Source organism: Gigantopelta aegis, chromosome 4, assembly GCF_016097555.1.
Source record: "Gigantopelta aegis isolate Gae_Host chromosome 4, Gae_host_genome, whole genome shotgun sequence".
Classification (NCBI taxonomy): Eukaryota; Metazoa; Mollusca; class Gastropoda; order Neomphalida; family Peltospiridae; genus Gigantopelta; species Gigantopelta aegis.
Genome location: NC_054702.1, coordinates 35,781,045 through 35,808,852, shown reverse-complemented (window position 1 = coordinate 35,808,852; position 27,808 = coordinate 35,781,045). Strand labels below are relative to the sequence as shown.

Below are 27,808 nucleotides of genomic sequence, written 5' to 3'. Positions count from 1 at the left end.
TCGTCAATGGGCCCACTGGGCTATTTCTCGCTCCAGCCAGTGCAACATGACTGGTACATCAAAGGCCGTTGTATGTGCTATCCTGTATATGGGATGGTGCATATAAAAGATCCCTTACTGCTAATCAAAAAGAGTATCCCATGAAGTGGTGACAGCGGGTTACCTCCCTTAGTATTTGTGTGGTCCTTAATTATATGTCAGACGCCATATAACCGAAAATAAAATGTGTTGAGTGCGTCGTTAAATAAACCATTTCCTTCCTTCCTTCATTCATTCGATTAATGTGTGACTCTATACCACACAGCATTTGTTTTCTTTCCTACTGATAACCATATCACCACCGACAGCAGCAGCATCAATAATTTCAGCATGAATACCCATAATTAATTCATCATCATCATCATCATCATGGTTAAGTATATAAATATATTTATTAACTTGTAAAATATAAATATAATATTTATTCTTGATTGTTCATCCATGTGTATATAATTTACGTGAATATTTACATTGACAATTATTCTTGATTTTTCATCGATGTGTATACAATTTACATGAATATTTACAATGACAAATACAGGACATATATACGTATACACTATATCTAAACAAACTAGTCATAAAAATAAAAATAAACTTCCTTAAATTTTCTTAGTTTTTCTTCCCCTCCTGCCTGTCATGTCGATATAATTATATACGCACACATCACACATCATTTGACAATGAACTTGGTACAAATAATAATATATAAATATGTACAGTTAGCTACAGATTCATAAACTGTTTGTATTCGATTCAGGATGCTTGTGCAGACTGTGACGGAACAGATTCTGAGAAACCGAGCCCGGCACTATCGCGAAGAGGCCCAGAAGAGAAAGCTTCGAGAATATCACAAACAAATCTTGGACTCCGGATTGAATGAAAATGTCGGCACGTCGCGGTGTAATCTCTTCGCTAGTCCAGCAGAAGCTGCCCCGAGTCCAGCATTGGGCAGAGAGGTGTCATCTCTGTCACTTTCAATGGTTCGTGTGACTCCGGACATGATCGCGGCTCGCTCTAGTCATTCATGTTTGTCAGAGTCAAAGTTCCTAAAACCTCTGTCACATAAAGATAAAGGAGCTGAGATTTCAATGTCTACTCCTCTTCATCAAGTAGGTCTGAAAAAGAAGAAGAAGAAGAAGAGGGTTGGAAAGACGAGAAAGACGTCAAAGAAGAGAAGTGTAGAGTCCCCGCTAAAGACCTGTGTATCGGAGTTAGACAGACAGACCAGTAATATATTGTAGCATAATTCTGAACTTCATAATTTCTGTTGACAATGTTGAAGAGATTTCCGAGTTTGCCGCCATTGGGCGACTAAAATTACATATTAAATACATTTAATACCGGTTTTTTGTCTATACTAAGACGTTTCTGTTTGTCCTAAAATTTGTAGTAGCACAGTAATGTCATACATACAAAAATATATATCAAGAAATAAAATAATGTTTGAGATACTACAAGCATTAGAACGACCAGAAACACGTCTTACAATGACAGCAAACTCACCACACACTGGCCATAAATCTAAATGACAAAACGTAATACATGGTCAGAGCCTTATCTCTGCACAATGCAGTCGAATGGGCATTTGGCAAAATAGTGCCACGTCTATAGGACAGGCACTCCCGAGGAGATCCTTTACTGAAGATTTCATCTCTTTTGTACCGTCAAAAATGAGGCCAGCCATTGCCAGACCAGTTTACTAAATTAAAACTAAAGCACAAGGTGGTTATGCACTGAAGGTGACCTTAGCGCTAAGATCGCTTCGTGAAACGGGCCCTGTTCTACAGACGAAACACCCGAATGTTATTCATGGGTGTACAGTCGAGCCTGGTCTAACGGTCACCTGTATATAACGGTCACCTGCATATAACGGCCACTATAAATCCCTCCCAATATATTTCCTTCATTATTTGACCTGTACATATTGGTCACCTGTACATAACGGCCAGCGGTCACTATTTTTAACCCAAAATCACAGGTTGAACCTACTATAACGGTCACAAGATGATCGTCGTGAAAACGTTTTTTGGTTTATTTTTTGTCCCTGGTTATGTAAAGACATGTATGTATGTATGTATGCCCACAAACGACTGTCAGGTCAGATGTCGGGAATTAACGTGCTTATATCAATTTAATGTTCAAGCACGCTCGTTGCGAGCACGATTTCTCACTAGGGCCAGAAACTGTGTTCACAACGAGAGGGGTGGGGAGAGTGTTAGTAAAAAAAACACGTTTATACAAATGATTAGATAAAAAATACTAATTAATGATTAAATAAACTTTATTTACAAGGAAGTTAAAAGTGTTTATATAAAAGGGTTAAAAAGGGTTTCTACAAATGATTACGTAAAAAGTAGAATATTGACAATAAAATATGTCTGGTTAATCTGGTATTTATGTCGGAGGAGAGTAGACGGGAAGGTCTGCCCCATCTTTAATTCATTTCCCTAGGCCGTCCCATCCACCACCTCCACCATTATGGAAATGTTAAGAATTGGAAAGTGGAGATTGATGAATATCATCTCCATATTAACCATAACATGAACCCGCATAAAACTATGTGATTGGTGCTGTGACTTAAGTCAAAATAAAAAATTATAAATTAAATGTGTTTATATGGTCATGTCTGTAGCTTTGGGTTTATTTTCCGTCAAAGTAAAGTTGCACTGTAATTCTCTGATCGTAATTGAAAAACAAACGGGCACTCAATAACTTCTGTGACACGCAGTTACTGGTGGTGTAATTCGATTGGTTCTCAGCATCCTCACTGAACAGTAGACGACTTCCCATTGGCTGTACATGATGTCATCTGTATGTAATGGTCACCCTTGAGTCTCGAGAAACAAAACAAATGAGGTGTTATGTTAAGTGTCTGATTGTTTCTAGTCAGACATGATTGGTAAATAAACATGAACTGCTGAAGGCGGCGGTCATTAAAGATGTCCCGTATTAGGATTATTTAATGACTCATGATCTTATTCAGCTGTAATTAACGGTCATACTCCACTGAAGGATTAGCGGTGACAGGAAAAAACAAATAAGTTTAACATGCCACATGGGTAATAACCTTCAATTAAACAAAATATCTTCTCAGCTTCTGCAAGTCAATGTCAATGTTGGCGAAATGTATTAACGAATACGTTTGCATGCAAAATGCCACCAAAAAATCGACGTTATTAACAAATCTGAGAAAAGCAATTTAAGTGCACGAAAGATCGCCGATCATTTTGGTGTAGGACGTTCTCAGATTAATTCTATTTTAAAAAGGAAAGCTGATTTTGACAATGTTTCAGCCGAAAGAAAAAGGTAGAAGAAAACAACAGGCAATGATGACATAAACAAGCTAGTGTGGGAATAGTTTAAAATGCGACAGTGATATGTTTTAATATATGGGTTCGAATTTTGAACCTGTATATAAGGGCCACCTGTCTATAACGGCCACTTCTGTCATGCCCCTTGGGTGGCCGTTATATACAGGTTTATATATATATATATATACCATCACGACCTTGAACAAACATCATTTGGATTCTACCTTGTACAGAGATGTGACCTTGAATGTGTTATACTTTTACATTATTTTGTTGTTGTTAAAATATTTAATGTTTACAGAGTAGTTTTGTTAAGTTCTTATCAGCACAATCGAAATATACTAGCATTTTATTAACATATATCATAATTTAGTGCAAAAGATTCAGTCAGTCCAGTAACTAATTAATATCAGTGTTTGTCCACATCAAGGCGTTTCCACTTGTTATTGTCCTAAAATTTATAGTAGCCCAATTTGTCTCGACCCTTGCATAGGTTCAAATCAAAACTACCGTGTAAACATTTTAATAGGAAAATATAAAAGTGTAACACATTCAAGGTCATATCTGTCCTGTGATCTTCTTGACATATCTAACACATGACCCAAAATTTCATATACAGTACATGTAGTACGAGCTAAGGTGGACGCCCCGACATTGGGCTTTTAAGGGTCGTTCAAATACATTTATATTTATTATATTTATGTCATACAATAAGAGTGACATTGAAATTCTTAATCTCCACCTGGCCTGCACATCCATTATTTTTACTGCTGTTGTCATGGTCGATGTCTTTGTTATTGGGTGTTGTATAATTATTGTCTTTGTTTGCTGGCAGGGCAGGACGTAGCCAAGTGGTAAGACGCTCGCTCGATGCGCAGTCGGTGTGGGATCGATCCCTTGCTGCTAATCGAAAAGAGTAGCCCATGAAGTGGCGACAGCAGGTTTCCTCTCTCAATATCTGTGTGGTCCTTAACCATATGTTTGACGCCATATAACCGTAAATAAAATGTGTTGAGTCGTTAAATAAAACATTTCTTTCTTTCTTTGCTGACAAAAGATTGTTTGGTTATATGCAATGAATTGAACTGAATTGAATTTGTTCATTAATTCATTTGTAGCAACATTTCTATAGTGCTCATACAGGAACTAGCTAGTGGCGACTTCCTATTAGTTCAGCTGGTAAACTGGACCATCAACCGAAACGAATTTGCTTGCATAGGTTCAAAGCATTACTTGTCATCATTTTATAAAGTGCCCTTACAATTACACAACTCAAATGAGATTTTTTGTTTACCCCCACCCCATAAAGCTTTATTTTGAATGCAAATATAACGTATTCCATAACCATAAATAAAACCAAAAGGACTCTATCGCACCTCAGAAGCTTAATCGCATTTTAGATCTTCACTATGAGGTTGGAAAAAATCTTGTTAAATCTTGTTAAACATTAAACTCGTTTGTCATTAAACATTGACGATGACACTGAAGCTATCATGCATATCTGTGCTTTAAAAATAAATTTGCATTAAAATGTTTGTTGTTTGTGTGTTTTTTATAGATAGATCGATATATATTAAATTATTACTGGAAATTCTATTTAAGTTATTACTCGGAATACATCGGGCGCTTTTCAAGGTGTAAACGAAATTGGCTGAAATGTTCCGAATCTTTCCAATGTAATTGAAGGGAAGTAACTTTAATGTGTTATGAGTTTCTAAAAAAAATTCACAAAAGTTAATCTTCTGAAAACCGGATCCTATCGAAACCGGACATATTCAAAGGTACCGTGGTGATCCGGTTTTGCCAGTTTCCACTGTATAACAGGCATGTGTGATAATTATAATTAGGTTCCTTTTAGTGGTGTCACACTTGTCAGACATAACGGTATCGTAACGTACAAGATATTCCACACGCCTCTGAATATCTAAATACACGCATAATAGTTACATACTATTACACAAGTTACTGAGCCCGTCGCTAGGAAAAATCGGTGTGTGTGTGTGGGGGGGGGGGGGGGGGGTAGTTGGCGAGCTTCGAGGGCCCGCGGCGAGTCCGCTAAGGAGAGGGTGGGGGGGGGGGGGATCACTCAACCTAATTGTATAGTAAGTTATTGCTACGGCTTACACATTACCTATATATGCATACGGATTAGGAACAAATGTAATTTACACCTTTTTAATAGGCAACATCTTGACAATAGCAACAAACTCCGATCGGCATTGTGCGTGGATCACGTCGCTTGGAGTGCGACCCAGTCGCTGGTCTGTGGCTCACGTTAGCTTGACCCAGCGGTATCTGTACCTTCGCCGATATTTGCTTTTCAAGAATGCTTACTCATGAATGTAAAATAAACCGTGTCACACTTTCCACTTAGTGATAACACAGGTTCACCAGAGGACATCTTGGACTAAAGGTAGGATTCTCAATCAGGTAAATACACTAAATTGTACTAGAGATCGCGTATGAAACAATCATATTCCCTGTACTTTTACAATGCTTTAAAGGTTCTGCTAGACCGAATCATTTTCCATCGCCGATAATGTTAATATTTTTAAAACAAACATTAAAAGTTTGTTTTTTTTTAACAATACCACTAGAGCACATTGGTTTATTAATCATCGGCTATTGGATCATGTCAAATATTTGATAATTTCTGATTCGTAGTTTTCAGAGGAAACCCGCTACATTTTTCCATTAACAATAAGGGGTCTTTTATAAGAACTTTCCCCAGTCTGGACATAATTTACCACGGACTTTGATATATCAGTTGTGGGGGCACTGGTTGGAACGGGACAAATCCCAAACAGAGAATGGGTTCATTGAGGCGGTTCAAACCTATACCTATGACCAAATCTCGTCAAGCGATCGCTCTAATGACAGCCAGATCCCACTCCACTTTCTAACAAAACTGATATAATGTAAGCTCATGCAGTGTATGGCACATTACATTTAATTTACCTATAACTAAATGGGAAGTTGAACAGTATTTACGAGATTTAGACAATCATTTTAACGAGATGCGTGTAATATTTTGTTTTTAAAGTATACCCCATAATGCCTTCAACTTGTAGTGTACAATGCATAACAACCGTACACTAAAACGCTTCACACCCCATACTTTCACAACTCCTAACTATTACCCTACTTGTCATGGTATTGTATTTCACAATAATTATTGTCAATGTTGTCTGTATCGTTGCAACTAGAAACTGCAGACAAAGTTGTCCCACCTCTAAACAAATGCTCTGGTTTAGAAATACCGTTCTAGTTTAGCTAGAGAAGATGCTATATTACTGTGCTATAACCTACTATACTGTGCCCCCAGCCACCACCCCCACCCCAACCCCCTAGTTACTTAAAGGGACTGTCCTGTGTGTGCTGCTTCTGTAAGATGTTTGCGACAACTACAGACTTTTTTAATGACTAACACTACGAATTAAATGCGTATTCTTGTTAAATACTAGAATATCAATGCATCTTTATCCATTTCGTTTATGAATGTTTGTAGTAGCTCAAACTTCATTTCGCTTCCTAATGTCTTTCTTTCTGGACCGGCATCGGTGGCGTCGTGGTAGACCATCGGTCTACAGGCTTGTAGGTACTGGGATCGGATCCCAGTCGAGGCATGGGATTTTTAATCCAGATACCGACTCCAAACCCTGAGTGAGTGCTCCGCAAGGCTCAATGGGTAGGTGTAAACCACTTGCACCGACCAGTGATCCATAACTGGTTCAACAAAGGCCATGGTTTGTGCTATCCTGCCTGTGGGAAGCGCAAATAAAAGATCCCTTGCTGCTAACTGGAAGAGTAGCCCATATAGTGGCGACATCGGGTTTCCTCTCAAAAATCTGTGTGGTCCTTAACCATATGTCTGACGCCATATAACCGTAAATAAAATGTGTCGAGTGCGTCATTAAATAAAACATTTCTTTCTTTCTGGTTTTTTCGTACGAACGAAAGTATTGGAAGATAAAATCCACTTTGGGCTACTACAAACAGTATGACAACCCAAAACCAACTGATAAAACAGACCCTGATATTATTAACAATTGGTTTTTTTTTAATATGTAATTTTAGTAATTAAAAAGACTTTGTTATGCTAGCCTCCAACTACCAACTGTCACGACGGAGTTGGTCAACTAATCGATCTCTCGACTTCTACAGTCGACTAGTTATTAATCTGAGCGCACCTGTCGAAAGTTGAGTGGAGAAAATCACAAAGCAACTGTCGAGTTGGCAAACTCCGTCGTGACAGTTGATAATTTGAGCTGGGCATTAGTCAAATACATCTTACAATGGTAAAACCCTCAGGACAAACTCAGAACAGTCTCGATAGTTCTTTGATACATACGGGCCCGGAATTGGTATCTGGAGGACTACTGGTCGAATAAGTAAACCTGCCAGCCATTTGTTTGTGGTACCGACTCGTACTCATACCTATTATGCTGTGTATGTATAGCATTTATTATTCTAGGGGCGGGACGTAGCCCAGTGGTAAAGCGTTCGCTTGATGCGCGGTCAGTCTAGGATCGATCCCCGTTGGTGGACCCATTGGGATATTTCTCGTTCCGGCCAGTGCTCCACAACTGGTGTAACAAAGGCCGTGGTATGTACTATCCTGTGGGATGGTGCATATAAAAGATCCCTTGCTGCTAATCGAAAAGAGCAACCCATGAAGTGGCGACTGCGGGTTTCCTCTCTCAATATCTGTGGTCCTAAATTATATGTCTGTCGCCATATAACCGTAAATAAAATGTGTTGAGTGCATCGTTAAATAAAACATTTCCTTCCTTCCTTATTATTCTAATATACATGTACAAGACAATGGGTTGCTATTCAAAGAAAAAACGTTATTCAAACTTAAACCATTGCCCAACAGTTTAGTTGCCCCAACAATTTATTTCTATTTACTATTTTACAGCAACTAATGGCTACGGATAAACCAAGGATAGTCATTCTTCACGACAACCCAAAATGGTGGCCTATGCTGCAGAAAGCATTCTCTAGTTATGACGTCATACTTGAAGGTTGGATATCGGACGAAATTGACGTGGACCTCACCTCCACTCCTCCAACAAACACAGTCTTTTACAACCGCTGTAGCCCCTCGGCTCATCACCGCGGGCATGCGCAGTCGCTTGACCAAGCTCGACTGGTTATCAACTGGTTGACGCAGCACGGAAGGATTGTGGTTAACGGGATTCCTTCCATCGAGCTGGAGAACAGCAAGGCCTACCAGTACCTTCGTGCACGCGCATGCGGAATAGCCATTCCTAAAACAATATTCACTTCCAAGCCTTGCAGTTCTCTCATAATAAAGCATTTTGGCAAAGGACACCCCGTTTGTGGTAAAACCCGACAGAGGGGGTTATGGTTTAGACATAAGACTCTTTCACAACGTTGCCGAATTCGAATCCAACGAAGAACCGTTGAACTCGTTCACGGGACTCTATCTCATTCAGAGTTATCTGCCCGCGGAAGACGGACTTTACAGAGTTGAACTTGTGGGTCAGAAGTTTATATACACCAGCAAGACCCTGAAATGCGATGGATTCAGCACCAACTCTTGTCCGGCTGATCAAGCCAAAGATAGATTGACACTCATTATGGATTTTGACCCTGACCTTGTTGCCAAATGCGAAGACCTCTTCAGAAAAACGGGCTTAGAGAACGGAGCGCCGGAGTTTATATATGGCTCAGATGGCGTCCCATACATGATCGAAGTCAACGCCAATACCGTGTATGCGACAGAGGCCGAGGTTCAAGCGGGTGTTCCTCAAGGATGGAATGCCGTAGCGGAATATGTTTATAGCAAAGTGATTCATATGCAATCTCAGGTCATATAATTAAATGAAAATATTTCAATCCTACAATCAAAATTTGCTAAATTAAACATTTATAAATTATGCATATTAGCAACGGTCATGACACTCCACCCTGTTGCCAATGAACTGAATCCATTTTTGGTTGAAAAACACGCCTCTCTTTCAGTCTTTTACTTAAGTGTCAGTTTTTTTCATTCCATTTTGAAATTCAATTAATTCTTTGGTATCCCTGTTTTAATACGTTATCTATGCATAATACAAATAAATGCTCATCCATCGATATTTTGCTTCTTTATAAATACAATCAAACCTGTGTTAAGCAGCCGCCGAATGATGTATCAAAACATGGTCTATTAAGACAGGTGGCAGCTTAATATAGGTCAGTTTCTAGTATATTAGCTCATTTGGGAGAATAGAAATACGGCTTCCAACATAGGTGGCTGCTTAATACAGGTGACCGCTAGAGCGGGTAGGTCTTTATTTTTATTTGAACAAGGCGGATCGACGTCTTCGATGATTGCACGTGCCTGCGATGTTTCAAAAGCTGCGACAGACATCTCTCCGGATATGAAATACCATCCTTCAAATCTGCGTACATGGTGTGATCGGTTTCGTGTCGCTGTTACACATGTGTTGATTGCATCAGGCACGTTGGATGCAAGTAGACATTGTGTGTGTGAGGGGGTGTCACTGAGATCGAGGGCGAAGAGGGGGTATTGTCCACCGTAAAAGTTTGAAAACTAGATGTCCTGAAATGCAATTTCCTGCATTCTACAAGTAAACTTCATCTCTGCCTTAAGGTTTACTACCAATAATATTTTTGATTCACAATCACCCCCCCCCCCCCCCACCCTCCCGCTCGGCCGTGCCTGTACATTCAGGCACAGGGCGCCCATATATACGTCCCATATGTCTATATAAATTATGTGATTAAAGAGATATTTTGCCACATCACAGAAACTTCTGGGATCGCATACATTTATCTATTTAGTATTTAATAATAAATACATAAAACATAGCCAATATCTCTTTGAACGTTTGTTCCATCACCACTGCAAACCATCCACGTCATTCCTATAGTATCTAGAAAAGTTCGCTCCATGGTCCCTTATATGACCCATAGGCCCATTCCAAGAAACGACCAAGCCAATCGACGGGGTAATTTAAAATTCTACACGAATCTGAAAGACATTCGACAAAACCGTGCTGTATCTCCGCACAATGCAGAGTCGAATGGGTATTTGGCAAAATAGTGAATGATTCCACGAATCTCTATCCAGTGCATCGTCTTTTGAATTGAGGAGATCCTTTATTGAATTATTTATCCCTCATATATCGCCACAAAGAGGACTGCCACTAAGTCTTAGTTTTACTCGATAAAAACTAGTATTCGACAGAGTTGATTGGTCACTTAATCTAAAATAATGACAAAATAATAAGTGTTCAAGATTTTCACCAAAGATATTTTTAAAAAAGCATGAATAAGACTGGCCTCAAATTTGTATCACTCTTTAAGTATGACTTAAAAAAAGCTTTCGACAAAATCTGGAGAGTGGGATTGTGGTCCACATTGTTAAATAATAATATAGATGGAAACTTGTTTTAGAATAATTCACAATATGTATAATAACATAAAATCCTGTGTTAAAAAAGATGGTTCTTATCGAAAAAAATTCAATGCAATATTGGCGTTAGACAAAGGCGAAATTTTTTCTCCACTTTTATTTTCTTTATATTTAAATGACTTGGAGGACTTTTTGACAGCAGGTAAGTGTAAAGGTGTGTCAATTACTGCGTATGACATAGATATATACTCTGATCTTGGTCTTATCTTACTAACTATGATGTATGCTGATGATACCGCCGTACTAGCAACAGAATCTGAAGATCTTCAACAACTATTAAACGCATACAAGCATTTTATATCTGTTCCATGTCTAAAACGAACCATTAAGCTACGACTAGAAGACCAATATACTCAGAACGGGCACAACAGTATTACTGAATCAGGGAAATGTTCTACATACCTGCTTTTTAAAAAGAAAATAGAATTTGAAAGTTACTTTAATATACTTAACAGGAAAAATTATAGTACTTTTCTCCGATTTCGTATATCTAATCATGTCTTACCAATTGAAAAGGGCAGGTGGTCCAATGTTCCAAAAGAAGATAGAACATGTACATTATGTAATGTAGGTGATATCAGACATAAGTTTCATTATATTTTTATTTGTGATAAATTTAACAAGGAACAAAAAAGATTACTAAAGCCATACTGTGTTATTAGACCAAATGTAATTAAATTTAGAAAACTGTTTAACTGTAAACGTGTCAGCATCCTTAAAAAGCTTTGTGAACTTATTAATATTATAAATAACCACTTTACCTCCTGAAAACCCATTTTATATAGTTTAATCTTACTTATTTGTTTGTTATAAACACTTGTCACTTAACGTATGCGTGTATATGTATATATAATGTATATAATGTACTCCTCTGATGCCACCGGATGGTGGCTTTGAATGAAATAAAGTTCTGTTCTGTTCTGTTCTGTTCTCACGAGTAATTATATGAAAACGGGGTTCTGGAGAGACAGGCAAATATAAAAGCTTACGGTGATGTGGGGGAAAATGTGTGATGGGGGGGGGGGGGGGGGGGTGGGGGCATGATATACATGAACCCCTCCCCTGGCTACATCGGTAAATACAACAGCACCTGATATTATTAGATTCTCTAAAATCAATTTTTGACCATTAAACTTTCCCATACATTATTTTCAGTAGCATTTTGAATATGCATGGTAATCCCGGGCCATACGAAGCCTGATTTTGACTTTCAAGAACAAAAGGACAGTTGGATATCAACATAAGTAGAAGTTTACAACAACAAAAATAATAATACTGCATAACAGTACTGGAACCCACACCATCATGGGAATGGGGAACATATTTAATTTTAAAGTGTTTTGTTTTGTTGTAAAATATTTACTTTATTCATACTAAGGTATGAATAATGTCAAACAGTTTAATGCAATTTAATTTTTTGAGAAAATTATTCATGCAATTCTTTCATGACATCAAAACAATGACTGCACAAATACCATAAAGTAATGGACAAACATATCTTTATGTAACAAGTAGATGGAGATGGAATACTTTCCTTCTCGTGTGAATACACATGTAATTTCTACGAGTGTCATGTATACATGATCCTAAATGTACCAACTGAAACCAAATCACAATGTATTAAAGTGACTGACCTTAGTTCAAAGTACAAACCTTTTCTGTTTCACATAAAATGCATCTGAGCTACAACAAATACTAGGATGAAAAGAACAGTAATTTAATGGCACAAAAAAAGATGCAACAGTGAAAAATATTTTATATTTTCTAATAATTAGGATCAGTGACATTTAATTTATAATTGTGCTAACCTGATACACTTCAATATCGCTGTTCATAAATTGTATTTAGTTTTTGTAATTATCGCTGGCCCTATGCTTATAAAACGTTTTAGACTCACAACTTAATTGAGTGAGACTTTAATAGGTTACACACCACCATTAATTATTCTTTGCAGTTCTATAGAATTTCTATGTCAGAACATATTCGGTGAAAAGTACAACACTATCAAGAGGGTCATGTGACTGCTAATTTTAGGGAGTGTTCTCAACTGACATGTTCATGCAAAACATCAACATATAGGTCAACAAAAAAAATTCATGCCCTATCACTGCCTCCTTGTTTTGCTGTTATACAAGTGGTACTACAGTATACACCACTTGCACAGTTCTTTTCAGTTAGTACTGCATATACATGTACATGTAACAAGTAATTTCAAACCAATGGGTTATTTAAATACTATAGAGGTCAACCTATGTGTAATCATCAAAGAAAGATTTTTTAAAAACATATCAGAATTTTGTAGTATTTTTTTTATGAGAATCTATTTCCTACATCGGACAATATTAGGCTGCTACAAGAAGTAACGACACAACAAATGGTGGTGTATTGCCTTTACCATCATGGTAACACAATACAAATTGTATGTGTTTTATGTCATTAGATAAGGACAGTCAGCTTATACTTATAGTAAGGCTATTAAAACCAGAAGGTCAGTTTATACTTGTAATAAGGCTACTGAAACCAGAAAGTCAGTTTATACTTATAGTAAGGCTACTGAAACCAGAAGGTCAGTTTATACTTGTAATAAGGCTACTGAAACCAGAAAGTCAGTTTATACTTGTAATAAGGCTACTGAAACCAGAAAGTCAGTTTATACTTGTAATAAGGCTATTAAAACCAGAAGGTCAGTTTATACTTGTAATAATTAGGCTGTTGAAACCAGAAAGTCAGTTTATACTTAAAATAAGGCTACTGAAACCAGAAGAGAATGCACACTGTGAACTTCTGTTGGTATATTTGTAAATTCTTAAAGTACTGTAGGCTTGGGACAATAACTTGGAAACTATTTACTGATGAGAGCCTCACTTATGACCTTGTATCACAGTATGCTGAGACAACCTGGAAATATGTTCCACCACATGTTCTATCTAAGAATTTCATATACTCCAGAATATTTATTTTATATTATTATTATTATTATTTTATTGAATTAATTCATTTATTATTTATTTATATGTACAATGTATTTATTTTTTTGTTTTGTTTATTCTAAGTCTCAAACTAATCCTAATGTTTGAATTAAGCATATGATAGGCACCCAGAACATTGACTGCAATAGAATTACATGGCAGCTGGAATATCTTATGTCCATATTATAACTCGCTTGCTCCTGCAGCTACATTACTTGTGTCAGTTACAACTTTGTCCATTTTCAAATTTCAGGGAATGGGTAACAGTAATGCAAAATATGGGCCTGAAATACATTTTTAAAATTAGTTTTACACTAAATTTATGCTTCTTTCCTCCCCCCACCTCTGATATTTCCAGTAGGCCCTACTGCATATCAATGATGATACTTGCAATGACCAGCAGTTAATGAGAACAACAAAACTGTTGCCACAATAAAAACAAAATCACAAAGCACCAGCCGTCATGTGATTTTGTCAAGAGATGGAATGCCACACACCAGGACAAGATATCTTCCTGATCTGTCTGCAAGAGGACTGCCACTCTTAAGACTGGTTTGACAAATTTAAACCTGCACAAATTAGAACTATTAAGAAAGTTTACTTTTTGACAAAATTAATTACTCTTATCATTACTGTATGATTTTCTTAACCCTAACCCTAAACTTAACCCATTTTCTTTCTGGGGGAGGCCCCCCATACCCCCTATTGACTGTGGTTGCATTCACTTCCATAGCGCCAGACCCCAAAAAAATTATTTCTTGCAGATACATGTACACTGAAAATGTATTTTAAAAAAGCTAGAATGTCTGTTACTGTAAACATTGGGACGGTCCAAAAGTATGAAATAAAACATGTGACTTCATTTTCACACTGATATGTTATCAAATCAGAAATATTGTGTTGTTAAAAATTTTGTGTGTTCAAATACAAACCGTCGTCATCTTCAATTTCATCATCGTCATCATCATCATCATCGTCGTCATCCGATGAAACTACTGGTAGCAGCATTGCAGGAGGTCTTTTTTCAGATACAACGTCTGCAAAACAAAACATGTATTGTGACTTTGACTAAACATCTATCGGTGAAATTATCTATTTAAAAACATGCATGTTGTTTATTTAAATACAAATATCCATCTGTGTAAATTTACTTTATACATGGTTTTTGCATTAACAAATTTTAATTTTATTTTTGTAAAAACAATTAACAATTTTATGAGATCGAGGGGGTTCAGGCAGGGTTGAACCACCCCCTGTGCTGAAGCAAATCTTTACATTCAAGACAAAAGCGATGGATATATTTGGTCAAACAGGTGGCTAGAAATGCTTTTCACCATGTATTTCTATCATTCTACTTACAATATTGGTTGTAACCTATGTAAAAGTGCACAGTGTTCATTTGGAACCCTATATAGCTGTTTGGTAGTAATGCAAATATAACTAAATGTTATTATCCATATTATCCAGATTTGAGCATTTTCGTTTAATTTGGGCAAAAATCCTACAAAAATGGGATCCAGATGCAGATCTCATTTGCTTTAAAATATTGGATGTTAATGATAAGAATCATGTTAAAACATTGGTCATTGGATGTTAACGATATTACAGTAAAGTACTCTTATAACGAACTGCAAGGGATCAGACACATCAATTCATTACAGCAGTAGTTCGTTATAATATACACATTTGCAGACGTTAACCTTTTTTATTTTCATTCAGGAAGTCGGCCATTTTGGATTTTTAAAATTTAAACACAAGAATTATAATCAGTGCAGTCATTTTGGATACACTGCCATCAATGCTACTGATTGATAAGATACAAATAAGATAAAAATTATGATCAGTTCGTTGTATATACACTAATTTTACCTTCAAATTCACAATTTTGACAAACAACAGTTAATTTGCTATACATAGTTTGTTCTATACGGTACATTAAAATTTATTAATACTACATAGGGGAAAACAGGACTTTACAAACAGTTCATTCTAACCAGTAATTTGTTGTAAGAGTGTTAAATTCATTCTAAAAGTGCTTTGCTGTACTATAAATGTTTGTCACAATTACCTATTCCATAGGTAATATTTACATCATTTGCAATTTCTACCCATTCAGTATCAATACTAAGTGGGTAGAAATTGCAAATGATGTAAAAAATTATTTTATCCTGCAATCTCTATATCACTACATTGAAAAGTTAAATTTATAAATGTCCTGTCAGTGACCAAAATGATATGTCTTGTGATGTAAGCCTGCAGCTTTGACTATTTACATTTAATTTTTTTGAGTACTGGAAAATACAACAATATAGGGCAGTTTTCCATGGGTGAGATTTTGGTGTGGGCCACAATACTCAGACTATACATGTATGTCAAAAATTACCAAATGTTTCACATCCATTAGCGGATGATTAATATATCAATGTGCTCTAGTGATGTCCTTAAACAAAACAAACTTTAACTCTTCTGATGCCTGTTTCTGACCATAGACATCAAAAGGAGCAGCTAGTGTTAGCTGATAAAGGTGGGATACACCCCGTGGGATCCTCCATATCTGCACATGATTCTTATCCCAAAAAACTCAATACCTGAACAGTGACCACAGGTCCACGGGCAGTCTTTTCGCGTCACATAACGTAATTTGTGACACAGACCTTTTTTACGCACAGATGCACAAAATGTGGATCTTCTAGGGTTATCTGCACATGGTCCTACAGAAAAAATACATCATAGTATCATGATATCAAAGCAACTACCCAAATGACAGAAACACCTACTTGTTGGTTTCACATAAAATTAATTTTGCATTACTACACAAACACCCAGGTGACCAGAAAAAGCATTGGATTTGCCAAAATTGATAACAGAAATAAAAGGTTTTAAGTATATATATATACTGTATATATAGTCCATTTGTGTGAAAAGGGAACCAATGAAGTGGCATATATAACTCTATAATGAATAATGTTAACAGTGCTTCTTTGAGAAAGAAATTTTGGGTATGGCGCTACGGAATTGAGTGGGGCATCCCCCAGAATAAAAATGGCTTAAGTTTAGGGTTAGGGTTAAGAAAATCATACAGTAATGATAAGAGTAATTCATTTTGTGAAAAAGTTAACTTAAAAATAATAATATTTGGGTATGCATGGTGCCATACCCTTTTACTCTGGTAGAAACCCTGGTTAAATCTTATATTAAAACATATTACTGAGTTTTAAACCCATATCAACTCAAAAAACATTTTTTACTAAACCTATCTGTGTAAATAAAAATGTTTCTTAACAAATTGTCATCAAATTATATAGATTAATCTCATTTTGAATACAGGGGTGAAGACAAAATGCTAAAACAGCCTTTTAGCTGCATTGCTATCAAAGTAATCCATAATGCAGCTAGTACATGGAGACTAAAGGTAGAACCATGCTTTCTCATAGTTGGCTGTTCCATCAGTTGTCTTCATCCCTGCATTGTAAAATAAATTTGATAATTTGTAAAAAAACACTTTTTTATTTACACTGAATTTCTTTTTTTTGGGAGTTGGTATGGATTTAATACTTACCAGTAATAATGTTTTTTTATAAGTGTTATATATATATGCCAATTATTCATCTGTTCCTTTTTCAAGCAAACGGACTATAATGTATAATTTAACTGTGAAAAAGCTGTGATAGACGAAAAAATAGTTTACACTGTCTAATAATTAAGTACAGCCTGTAGCTTTAAATGGTCATAACAATTTGCTGACATTTATTATAAATTGTAAAATGTCTCACACCCCCATATATAGAGAGACATTTATGCAAAGGTTTTGTCTCAAGGATTACAGTTCATAACTTTTAACTAAATTCAGTGAAACCTCTCTAAACTGGACCCTCTCTAAACCAGATACATGTACTACTTGAAACCAGACATTTTACTTGGTCACTAGGGTGTCTGGTTTAGAGGGGTTTTATTGTACCAATAAATGATAATCTGTCTTGTGATATGAATATCACTAATCATGTGACTTCCATTGACCCAGGAAAGTGGATATAACGGCCCAAGGAAAATGGACACAATTAACAGCCCAAGGGAAATGAATACAACAGCCCAAGGGAAGTGAATACAACAGCCCAAACAAAGAGATAGGTTCCTGGCAACAGTTGATTTTACTAGACAATTCACGTGTAGAGGACAGATGAATTTTAGCAGTTGTATTTTAATGAGGTTAATCTAACTCTATAATTAGTCCGTTCCATATTCCGGTGGCTGTAATATTTTATGTGTACCCACACCACCCCTGTACACTAAAAACCCACTAATACCTGCTCTTCTTACAAATATTTCATGTGTACCCACACCACCCCTGTACACTAAAACCCACTAATACCTGCTCTTCTTACAAATATTTCATGTGTACCCACACCACCCCTGTACACTAAAACCCACTAATACCTGCTCTTCTTACAAATATTTCATGTGTACCCACACCACCCCTGTACACTAAAACCCACTAATACCTGCTCTTCTTACAAATATTTCATGTGTACCCACACCACCCCTGTACACTAAAACCCACTAATACCTGCTCTTCTTACAAATATTTCATGTGTACCCACACCACCCCTGTACACTAAAACCCACTAATACCTGCTCTTCTTACAAATATTTCATGTGTACCCACACCACCCCTGTACACTAAAACCCACTAATACCTGCTCTTCTTACAAATATTTCATGTGTACCCACACCACCCCTGTACACTAAAACCCACTAATACCTGCTCTTCTTACAAATATTTCATGTGTACCCACACCACCCCTGTACACTAAAACCCACCAATACCTGCTCTTCTTACAAATATTTCATGTGTACCCACACCACCCCTGTACACTAAAACCCACTAATACCTGCTCTTCTTACAAATATTTCATGTGTACCCACACCACCCCTGTACACTAAAACCCACCAATACCTGCTCTTCTGTTACAAATATTTCATGTGTACCCACACCACCCCTGTACACTAAAACCCACCAATACCTGCTCTTCTTACAAGTATTTCATGTGTACCCACACCACCCCTGTACACTAAAACCCACCAATACCTGCTCTTCTTACAAGTATTTCATGTGTACCCACACCACCCCTGTACACTAAAACCCACCAATACCTGCTCTTCTTACAAGTATTTCATGTGTACCCACACCACCCCTGTACACTAAAACCCACCAATACCTGCTCTTCTTACAAGTATTTCATGTGTACCCACACCACCCCTGTACACTAAAACCCACCAATACCTGCTCTTCTTACAAGTATTTCATGTGTACCCACACCACCCCTGTACACTAAAACCCACCAATACCTGCTCTTCTTACAAGTATTTCATGTGTACCCACACCACCCCTGTACACTAAAACCCACCAATACCTGCTCTTCTTACAAGTATTTCATGTGTACCCACACCACCCCTGTACACTAAAACCCACCAATACCTGCTCTTCTTACAAGTATTTCATGTGTACCCACACCACCCCTGTACACTAAAACCCACCAATACCTGCTCTTCTTACAAGTATTTCATGTGTACCCACACCACCCCTGTACACTAAAACCCACCAATACCTGCTCTTCTTACAAGTATTTCATGTGTACCCACACCACCCCTGTACACTAAAACCCACCAATACCTGCTCTTCTTACAAGTATTTCATGTGTACCCACACCACCCCTGTACACTAAAACCCACCAATACCTGCTCTTCTTACAAGTATTTCATGTGTACCCACACCACCCCTGTACACTAAAACCCACCAATACCTGCTCTTCTTACAAGTATTTCATGTGTACCCACACCACCCCTGTACACTAAAACCCACCAATACCTGCTCTTCTTACAAGTATTTCATGTGTACCCACACCACCCCTGTACACTAAAACCCACCAATACCTGCTCTTCTTACAAGTATTTCATGTGTACCCACACCACCCCTGTACACCCTCTTCTTACAAGTATTTCATGTGTACCAATACCTGCTCTTCTTACAAGTATTTCATGTGTACCCACACCACCCCTGTACACTAAAACCCACCAATACCTGCTCTTCTTACAAGTATTTCATGTGTACCCACACCACCCCTGTACACTAAAACCCACCAATACCTGCTCTTCTTACAAGTATTTCATGTGTACCCACACCACCCCTGTACACTAAAACCCACCAATACCTGCTCTTCTTACAAGTATTTCATGTGTACCCACACCACCCCTGTACACTAAAACCCACCAATACCTGCTCTTCTTACAAGTATTTCATGTGTACCCACACCACCCCTGTACACTAAAACCCACCAATACCTGCTCTTCTTACAAGTATTTCATGTGTACCCACACCACCCCTGTACACTAAAACCCACCAATACCTGCTCTTCTTACAAGTATTTCATGTGTACCCACACCACCCCTGTACACTAAAACCCACCAATACCTGCTCTTCTTACAAGTATTTCATGTGTACCCACACCACCCCTGTACACTAAAACCCACCAATACCTGCTCTTCTTACAAGTATTTCATGTGTACCCACACCACCCCTGTACACTAAAACCCACTAATACCTGCTCTTCTTACAAGTATTTCATGTGTACCCACACCACCCCTGTACACTAAAACCCACTAATACCTGCTCTTCTTACAAGTATTTCATGTGTACCCACACCACCCCTGTACACTAAAACCCACCAATACCTGCTCTTCTTACAAGTATTTCATGTGTACCCACACCACCCCTGTACACTAAAACCCACTAATACCTGCTCTTCTTACAAGTATTTCATGTGTACCCACCCCACCCCTGTACACTAAAACCCACTAATACCTGCTCTTCTTACAAGTATTTCATGTGTACCCACACCACCCCTGTACACTAAAACCCACTAATACCTGCTCTTCTTACAAATATTTCATGTGTACCCACACCACCCCTGTACACTAAAACCCACTAATACCTGCTCTTCTTACAAATATTTCATGTGTACCCACACCACCCCTGTACACTAAAACCCACTAATACCTGCTCTTCTTACAAGTATTACAAACCTATTTCATGTGTACCCACACCACCCCTGTACACTAAAACCCACCAATACCTGCTCTTTTTACAAATATTTCATGTGTACCCACACCACCCCTGTACACTAAAACCCACTAATACCTGCTCTTCTTACAAATATTTCATGTAAAGTTTGTTTTGTTTAATGACACCACAAGAGCACATTTATTTATATGTATTTATAATCAGCTATTGGATGTCAAACATTTGGTAATTTTGACATATGGAAGGAAATGTTTTATTTAACATTAACACACTCAGACTGGCCTCGGTGGCATCGTGGCAGGCCATCGGTCTACAGGCTGGTAGGTACTGGGTTCGGATCCCAGTCGAGGCATGGGATTTTTACTCCAGATACCGACTCCAAACCCTGAGTGAGTGCTCCGCAAGGCTCAATGGGTAGGTGTAAACCACTTGCACCGACCAGTGATCCATAACTGGTTCAACAAAGGCCATGGTTTGTGCTATCCTACCTGTGGGAAGCACAAGTAAAAGATCCCTTGCTGCTAATCGAAAGAGTAGCCCATGTAGTGGCGACAGCGGGTTTTCTCTCAAAATCTGTGTGGTTCTTAACCATACGTCTGACGCCATATAACCGTAAATAAAATGTGTTGAGTGCGTCGTTAAATAAAACAATTTTTTTTTTTAACACACTCAAAACATTATATTTACGTCGGTTTTTGACATTTAGACTTAGTCTTAAGAGAAGAAACCTGGTACATTTTTCCACTAGTAGCAAGGGATCTTTTATATGCACAGAGAAAAGCATATACTACAGCCTTTGATATACTTGTATGTCGTAGTGCACTGGATGGAATAAAAAAACAGCCAAGTGGGCCCAACAACCCAAATCGATCCTAGACTGACCACACATCAGGCAAGCAAAATATTTCATCTATGTAAGGATCTTCTAAAATGTAATAAATTACGAACCATTCTTTGATGAAGATACACCCCACTTATACCACACTAAGGCACTACCGATATATAAATAAATTTTGTCACTTGGTTAATTTTCTGTGATTAATTAATACTTTCTACACTGGGACCAATTTCACAAACATTGCGAACACAGTTTTGCACATAAACATAGATCTACGACTAAACCCAGTGTTTCCCCTAGTGGCTACAGTTCATATTATACAAATAAATATAGTTTGAAGAATAAATCTTTCATTCTTTTTTCCTTACAGTGATCCATGTTGATATAATTTTCTGCATGACATAGATGCCAAACACATGTAAACGCACAACAGGTATACCATAACTGCTAATCACAAAAGTAAACTTAAGATGTTTCGTGAAATTGGCTCTTTTTTTTTCTTCTTTTTTTGTACAAGAAAACATGTCTATGACTTTTAATTTCCCACTGCAAAATTAATATCATTGATAGAAATACCAACCTCGCACTACCATAATTGGTCGAGTCGTGGAAGTAATGTAGGAACGTTCTGGAAAGATAAAAGATGCTGTATAATGTCAAGCGTTGAAACCAGGCACAGATTTAGGATTTATAATTATGGTGTGGGGAGATGGGTGGGGGCAAAAAACATTAATGTAATGTTGTTCAGTGATAAACAAAATTGCCTCTTTGACCTAAATCGGCACCTGCAGTCTATTTGTTTATACTTATCCAATTAAGTTTCAAGCATGCTGTCCTGGGCACACACCTCAACTATCTGGGCTGTCTGTCCATGACACTGGGTTAGTAGTTAGTAAGAAAGAAGTAGGTGTAGTCGCCTTACACCTACCCATTTGAGTTGTTAAACTCACTCTGAGTGGAAGCCGGTACCAAGAGGCGAACCCAGTACCTACCAGTGGCTTAACCACTACACCACCTGCAGTTTAATTAAAATCAGCTCAAATGTCTACAACTATCCCTAGTCAGAAATCGTGCTCGCAATGAGCGTGCTTGAACATTAAATTGATATAAGCACGTTAATTCCGACATCTGACCTGACAGTCATTTGTGGGCATACATACATACATACAACTATCACCAGTGGATCTGAAAGCAGCCCACTGAAACTCATATCCAGGTAACCTCACAATGGCAGAATACAATCTAACTAAAATTAGATTAACTAGACTGTAACCAGCATATTATTATGATAGATTAAACTTAAAGACCAGTTGAGCTGTTTTTAATCAGGTTACAAGAGCATGTGTATGGGGAGGGTGGGTTTTTGTTGTGGGTTTTTTTTTTGGGGGGGGGGGGGGTTGGGGGGAGGTCAAAACTCCTTCCTGCTAATTAAGGCAAATTTTGTTTCTTTTAAGTATATTTTTTTTGGTGGAGCATGACTGAACCCATCTACATGTATAAACTTTGCTCACCACTGTCTAGACAAACCCACCCCCAATACCGCATCTAACCCTGCTAAAATCCCTGAACAGGTGTCTGGATCGATTGTCCTTAATTACCTGGGAACAAATGTGTAGTCAACCTGTCATCTTGTAACAAATGTGTATGAACCTGTCATCTTGTTAATTTTCGGAAATATCAATCCTTTTAACTTCACTTGTGTAGAAGAGTGATTTTGCATTGTCTGTTAGTCATAGTTCATGATCATAGCCCTACTGATGGCTTTTTAAGTGTTATTACTGGGTGGCCAGCAAAAACCTGTGCCCCACTTTACTGATTAATAACTTGGAAAGTACTGACATCAGGGCCTGTGCTTATAAAACGTTTAGAGTCCAGACTCAATCTCTAATGACATCACTCACATATAATTTGTATGGCGTTGCCATGACGTTATTGTCTCAGACTCTATTAGTCTCGAGTCAAGACTCTAAACATTCTATAAGTACCAGGCCAGGTTAATAATATTTTGCACCTGATATCATATGGGTATTACCCATTGAATGCCTTTTAAAAACTGACAGATTAAAAACATGTAATGCCAGAAAGCTGTTTCACATTTTCTTTACCTTGTTTTACTTATTAATAAAAGGATGATCAATGTGTCCACCACATCCTGCTCACTAACTGACCCCAGACTCTTGTCGATCCAGTGTTTTTAACAACGTTAAATTAACATTCTTAATAAGACAGTTTACAGAACTAATCTTTCAATGTTTTCTAAAATATTCCTTTAGTATTTGTTCTGCTGCCCATCTGTTTAAAGTAAAAACCGGCCTCGGTGGCGTCGTGGCAGGCCATCGGTCTACAGGCTGGTAGGTACTGGGTTCAGATCCCAGTCGAGGCATGGGATTTTTAATCCAGATACCGACTCCAAACCCTGAGTGAGTGCTCCGCAAGGCTCAATGGGTAGGTGTAAACCACTTGCACCGACCAGTGATCCATAACTGGTTCAACAAAGGCCATGGTTTGTGCTATCCTGCCTGTGGGAAGCGCAAATAAAAGATCCCTTGCTGCTAATCGGAAGAGTAGCCCATGTAATGGCGACAGCGGATTTCCTCTCAAAATCTGTGGTCCTTAACCATATGTCTGACGCCATATAACCGTAAATAAAATGTGTTGAGTGCATCGTTAAATAAAACACTTTTTTAAAGTAAAACTACATATAGCTTCAATTGTAGCTTTATCACCCTCACCGAACACCATTTTCAAAAATCTTGGATAATTGATCTGTATAACTATCAGACACATGGCAATGAAAATAAGTCATAACATAATCTGAGAGGCTACCTGCATTTGACAGGTGGCACCTGACTAACAGATTTCATCACAGACAGCAGTACTCAATATGTACAACACATGCATCACCCTAAGTACGACAGCTAGGGATGGGATGATCATTCGATGCACCATTTCCCAATTTCCAACCACGGTTCATTCCGGGTTTTGTTTATGTATTTGTACTTTTAAAAAATATATTTACATTTGTACTTCTCATCAAAGATTTGAAATCATCAAAGTAATAATAAACATTACAGAAATATGTCTTGACATATGTCTTTCTTTTAAAGTTCTATAATGTGTATATGACCACAGTCACACCCATATATTATATACGCCAAAATGCATCTGAATTTCTCACCCCCAAATTATTTTGCCAACTCTCTGAACTCAAATCCTGGGGAACTCATTGCCCAAGTATCCCTGACCCAACACGCTAACATGGCATGGTAAAAATGCAATTTTTGTTTTCTTGTCAAGATATAATTTTATATTTAGAATTATTTTACAAATGACCATTAAAAATTAAATGTGTTTCTCTTAAAATAGTTTATAAAAATGTATGTATGATAACTGGCGTACTTGTACTACTTGCAAAACATATCATGAATAAACCGAACCGCGATTAAATCGAACTGTGAACCAAAAACCGAAAACCGAACCAAAAATGAAAAAACCCGAACTGTCCCATCCCTAACGACAGCATCACATATTTTGAAATGCATGCAGTTTTGATTCTGTCATTATTTGTAAGGTATTCGGTGCTATGGTACATCCATATGATATCAAGTGCAAACTATTATTTCCTGGTGTTAATACTTGTTAAAGGGACTCTCCCGAGTTTGCAGCCATTGTAAGATGTTTGCAATAACTGAGCCTTGTTGGCGACTACTATTTCATACTAAATACATTTTCTTGTTTAAAAGTAAAGTTTGTTTTTATTTAACGATGCCACTAGAGCACACTGATTTTTTATCTTATCATCTGCTATTGGACGTCAAACATATAGTCATTCTGACACTGGTTTTTTTTAGAGGAAACCCGCTGTCGCCACATAATCTACTCTTTTACGACAGGCAGCAAGGGATCTGTTATTTGCGCTTCCCACAGGCAGGATAGCACAAACCATGGCCTTTGTTGAACCAGTTATGGTTCACTGGTCGGTGCAAGTGGTTTACACCTACCCATTGAGCCTTGCGGAACACTCACTCAGGGTTTTTATTAAAATCCCATGGCTCGATTGGGATCCCAACCCAGTACCTACCAGCCTGTAGACCGATGGCCTAACCATGAAGCCACTGAGGCTGGTCTCTTGTTTAGAATACCAGTGTCTGTATATCGAATGTGTTTGTGGTCATATACTAAGGTTTGTAGCACTTAGTTTTTTACCTTAATTCGTGATTGGAGCCTATATATTTTTTCTTACTTACAAAATTATTGGGAGGTTAAATCCAGTTTGGGCTACTTAGTACAAGCATTAGGACAACAACAAACACCTAGCCTGTAAATACAGACACTGATATTTTGAATAACAAAATGTATTTAATTTGTATGTTAAGTCAACGAAAAGGCTCTGTTGGTCGGAAACATTTTACAATGGTTGTAAACTCAGGACTGTTCCTTTAAATGAATAATCATTAAACAGGAGTACTTTTTTTTTTTGGAGGGTCACCCAATATATCGTAAACTAATCCATGCAGTTCCTTCTTGTACCATTTCTGTTATACACAAAACATTTGTTTTGAGCTACTACAAACACAACAAGAAACACATTGGATTTGTAATGTAGACGAGAGGAATGGCATGTGATGTAGACGAGAGGAATGGCATGTGATGTAGACGAGAGGAATGGCATGTGATTCTTAAAGGTACACTAAACTCCAACAAGAGCCTTATGTGTTGGAAAGATGCATACCCAGACCACCAACACATACTGACACTTTAACAAATGAAAAACGCGTACTTTTAGAATTAATAAAAAAACGTGATTATTCCTGCTAACTGGGGGCAGCCATTTTGTTTCGTTTTTGTGACGTCCGGTGGTATAGCTTGGGGTGAAGTGACGTCAGCTCAGGTCCAACTTCTCTATTATGCACAGTGTAAACAAATGCTCTAATTTACGATAAGGTGCTTTGCTTTCATCAACCTGACTTGTAAAACAACATAAATGACTTGATAGTATAATAAACTATTTAACTAAATATATTTCAATTTGCATCAATATAACGAAATAGAGTTATAGTATTTTTTTGTGTTTTTTTAAATCCAAAGAAAAAATGCATATTATTAGGCCTTATATTGGTAGGATACATTCGAGCAAAAACGACCACTCACAATACCCAAGTGATAATTTTCTTTTCTATGCATGGGACTACGTAATTGGTCAGTTTTGTGATTTTAGATGGGAAAGTCTACTTAATCGAGGGTTTTACAGAATTACTTACAGTAATAAAGCTGGTAAAGTCCATTGCAATTTAAGGTTATCACACAATACCCTGTGATCTTAATAAAAGAGGCACGTCTTTTTAGTGTGTCTAGACACAGTGTCTAGGGACTGTCTAAATATACACCTGCCAATCAAGAACCACAGGTACAGGCCACGGAAAGAAAAGACCAATTAAGCAAGAAAACACTCTGACTATTATTTCAGTACGTGGGTTAATTTATATACAAAATATAATAGTTATTTTAACACTTTGACAATGGTGGTTTATTTTGTATTGAAAAATAAAACACATATACATGTTGCTGTGTTACTGGGATAGATATTATTACAGAACATTGCTATGCATCTGCAAAAATCAGGATATGTTTTGTTTCTTCAGTTTGAAGACTAATTCCTGATATGACACGTTAGGTATTACGTAACTACCAGCTTGCCAGAGGGCGTATTCACTGGGATGGTACAAAATGGCTGTGCCCGTTATATATAACAGCTGTCACATTTAACTGTTTTATTAATTAACTATACGATTATACTTGTTGATATTAAGCAATAATGTGCATTATGTATCGTTGAATATGCACACCAGTCTAAAAGCCTTGCTTTAGCATTCCTTTAAGAAAATAAATATGGCTAATTCATTCTAAATGATTAAAAAATAAAATTGTTTCAATTTTGATGGTTAAATTATTTATTAGTCTAGTAAAACCTGCTTTTTGTTAAATATGTAACATGTGCCTGATTGTCTGACCCACTCATATGAAGCGGGGGTGAGGGGAGGAGGGTTACAACTGGCCCTCAAATGCTGGAGCAAATCTTTATATTTGGGTAAAAATTATAAGAGATATTTGAGAAAAATT

At 37.4% G+C, this 27,808-nt stretch overlaps 1 protein-coding gene across 8 annotated transcripts in view; it reads right to left on the bottom strand.

Moving 5' to 3' along the window:
- Nucleotides 1-446: 446 nt before the first annotated feature.
- The window catches only part of LOC121370475 (zonadhesin-like), a 109,901-nt gene continuing 82,539 nt past the window's right edge, over nt 447-27,808 (bottom strand). For 7 of the 8 annotated variants that reach the window (XM_041495725.1, XM_041495724.1, XM_041495732.1 and 4 more), the window contains 4 exons: nt 22,269-22,316; nt 16,361-16,483; nt 14,705-14,809; nt 447-1,157 (listed from right to left, as the gene is read on the bottom strand). In XM_041495725.1, the coding sequence (XP_041351659.1) occupies nt 1,135-1,157; nt 14,705-14,809; nt 16,361-16,483; nt 22,269-22,316 (299 nt within the window). In that variant the 3' untranslated portion in view covers nt 447-1,134. The remainder of the gene's footprint in view (nt 1,158-14,704; nt 14,810-16,360; nt 16,484-22,268; nt 22,317-27,808) is intronic. The other variant, XM_041495731.1, reaches the window with a different exon arrangement.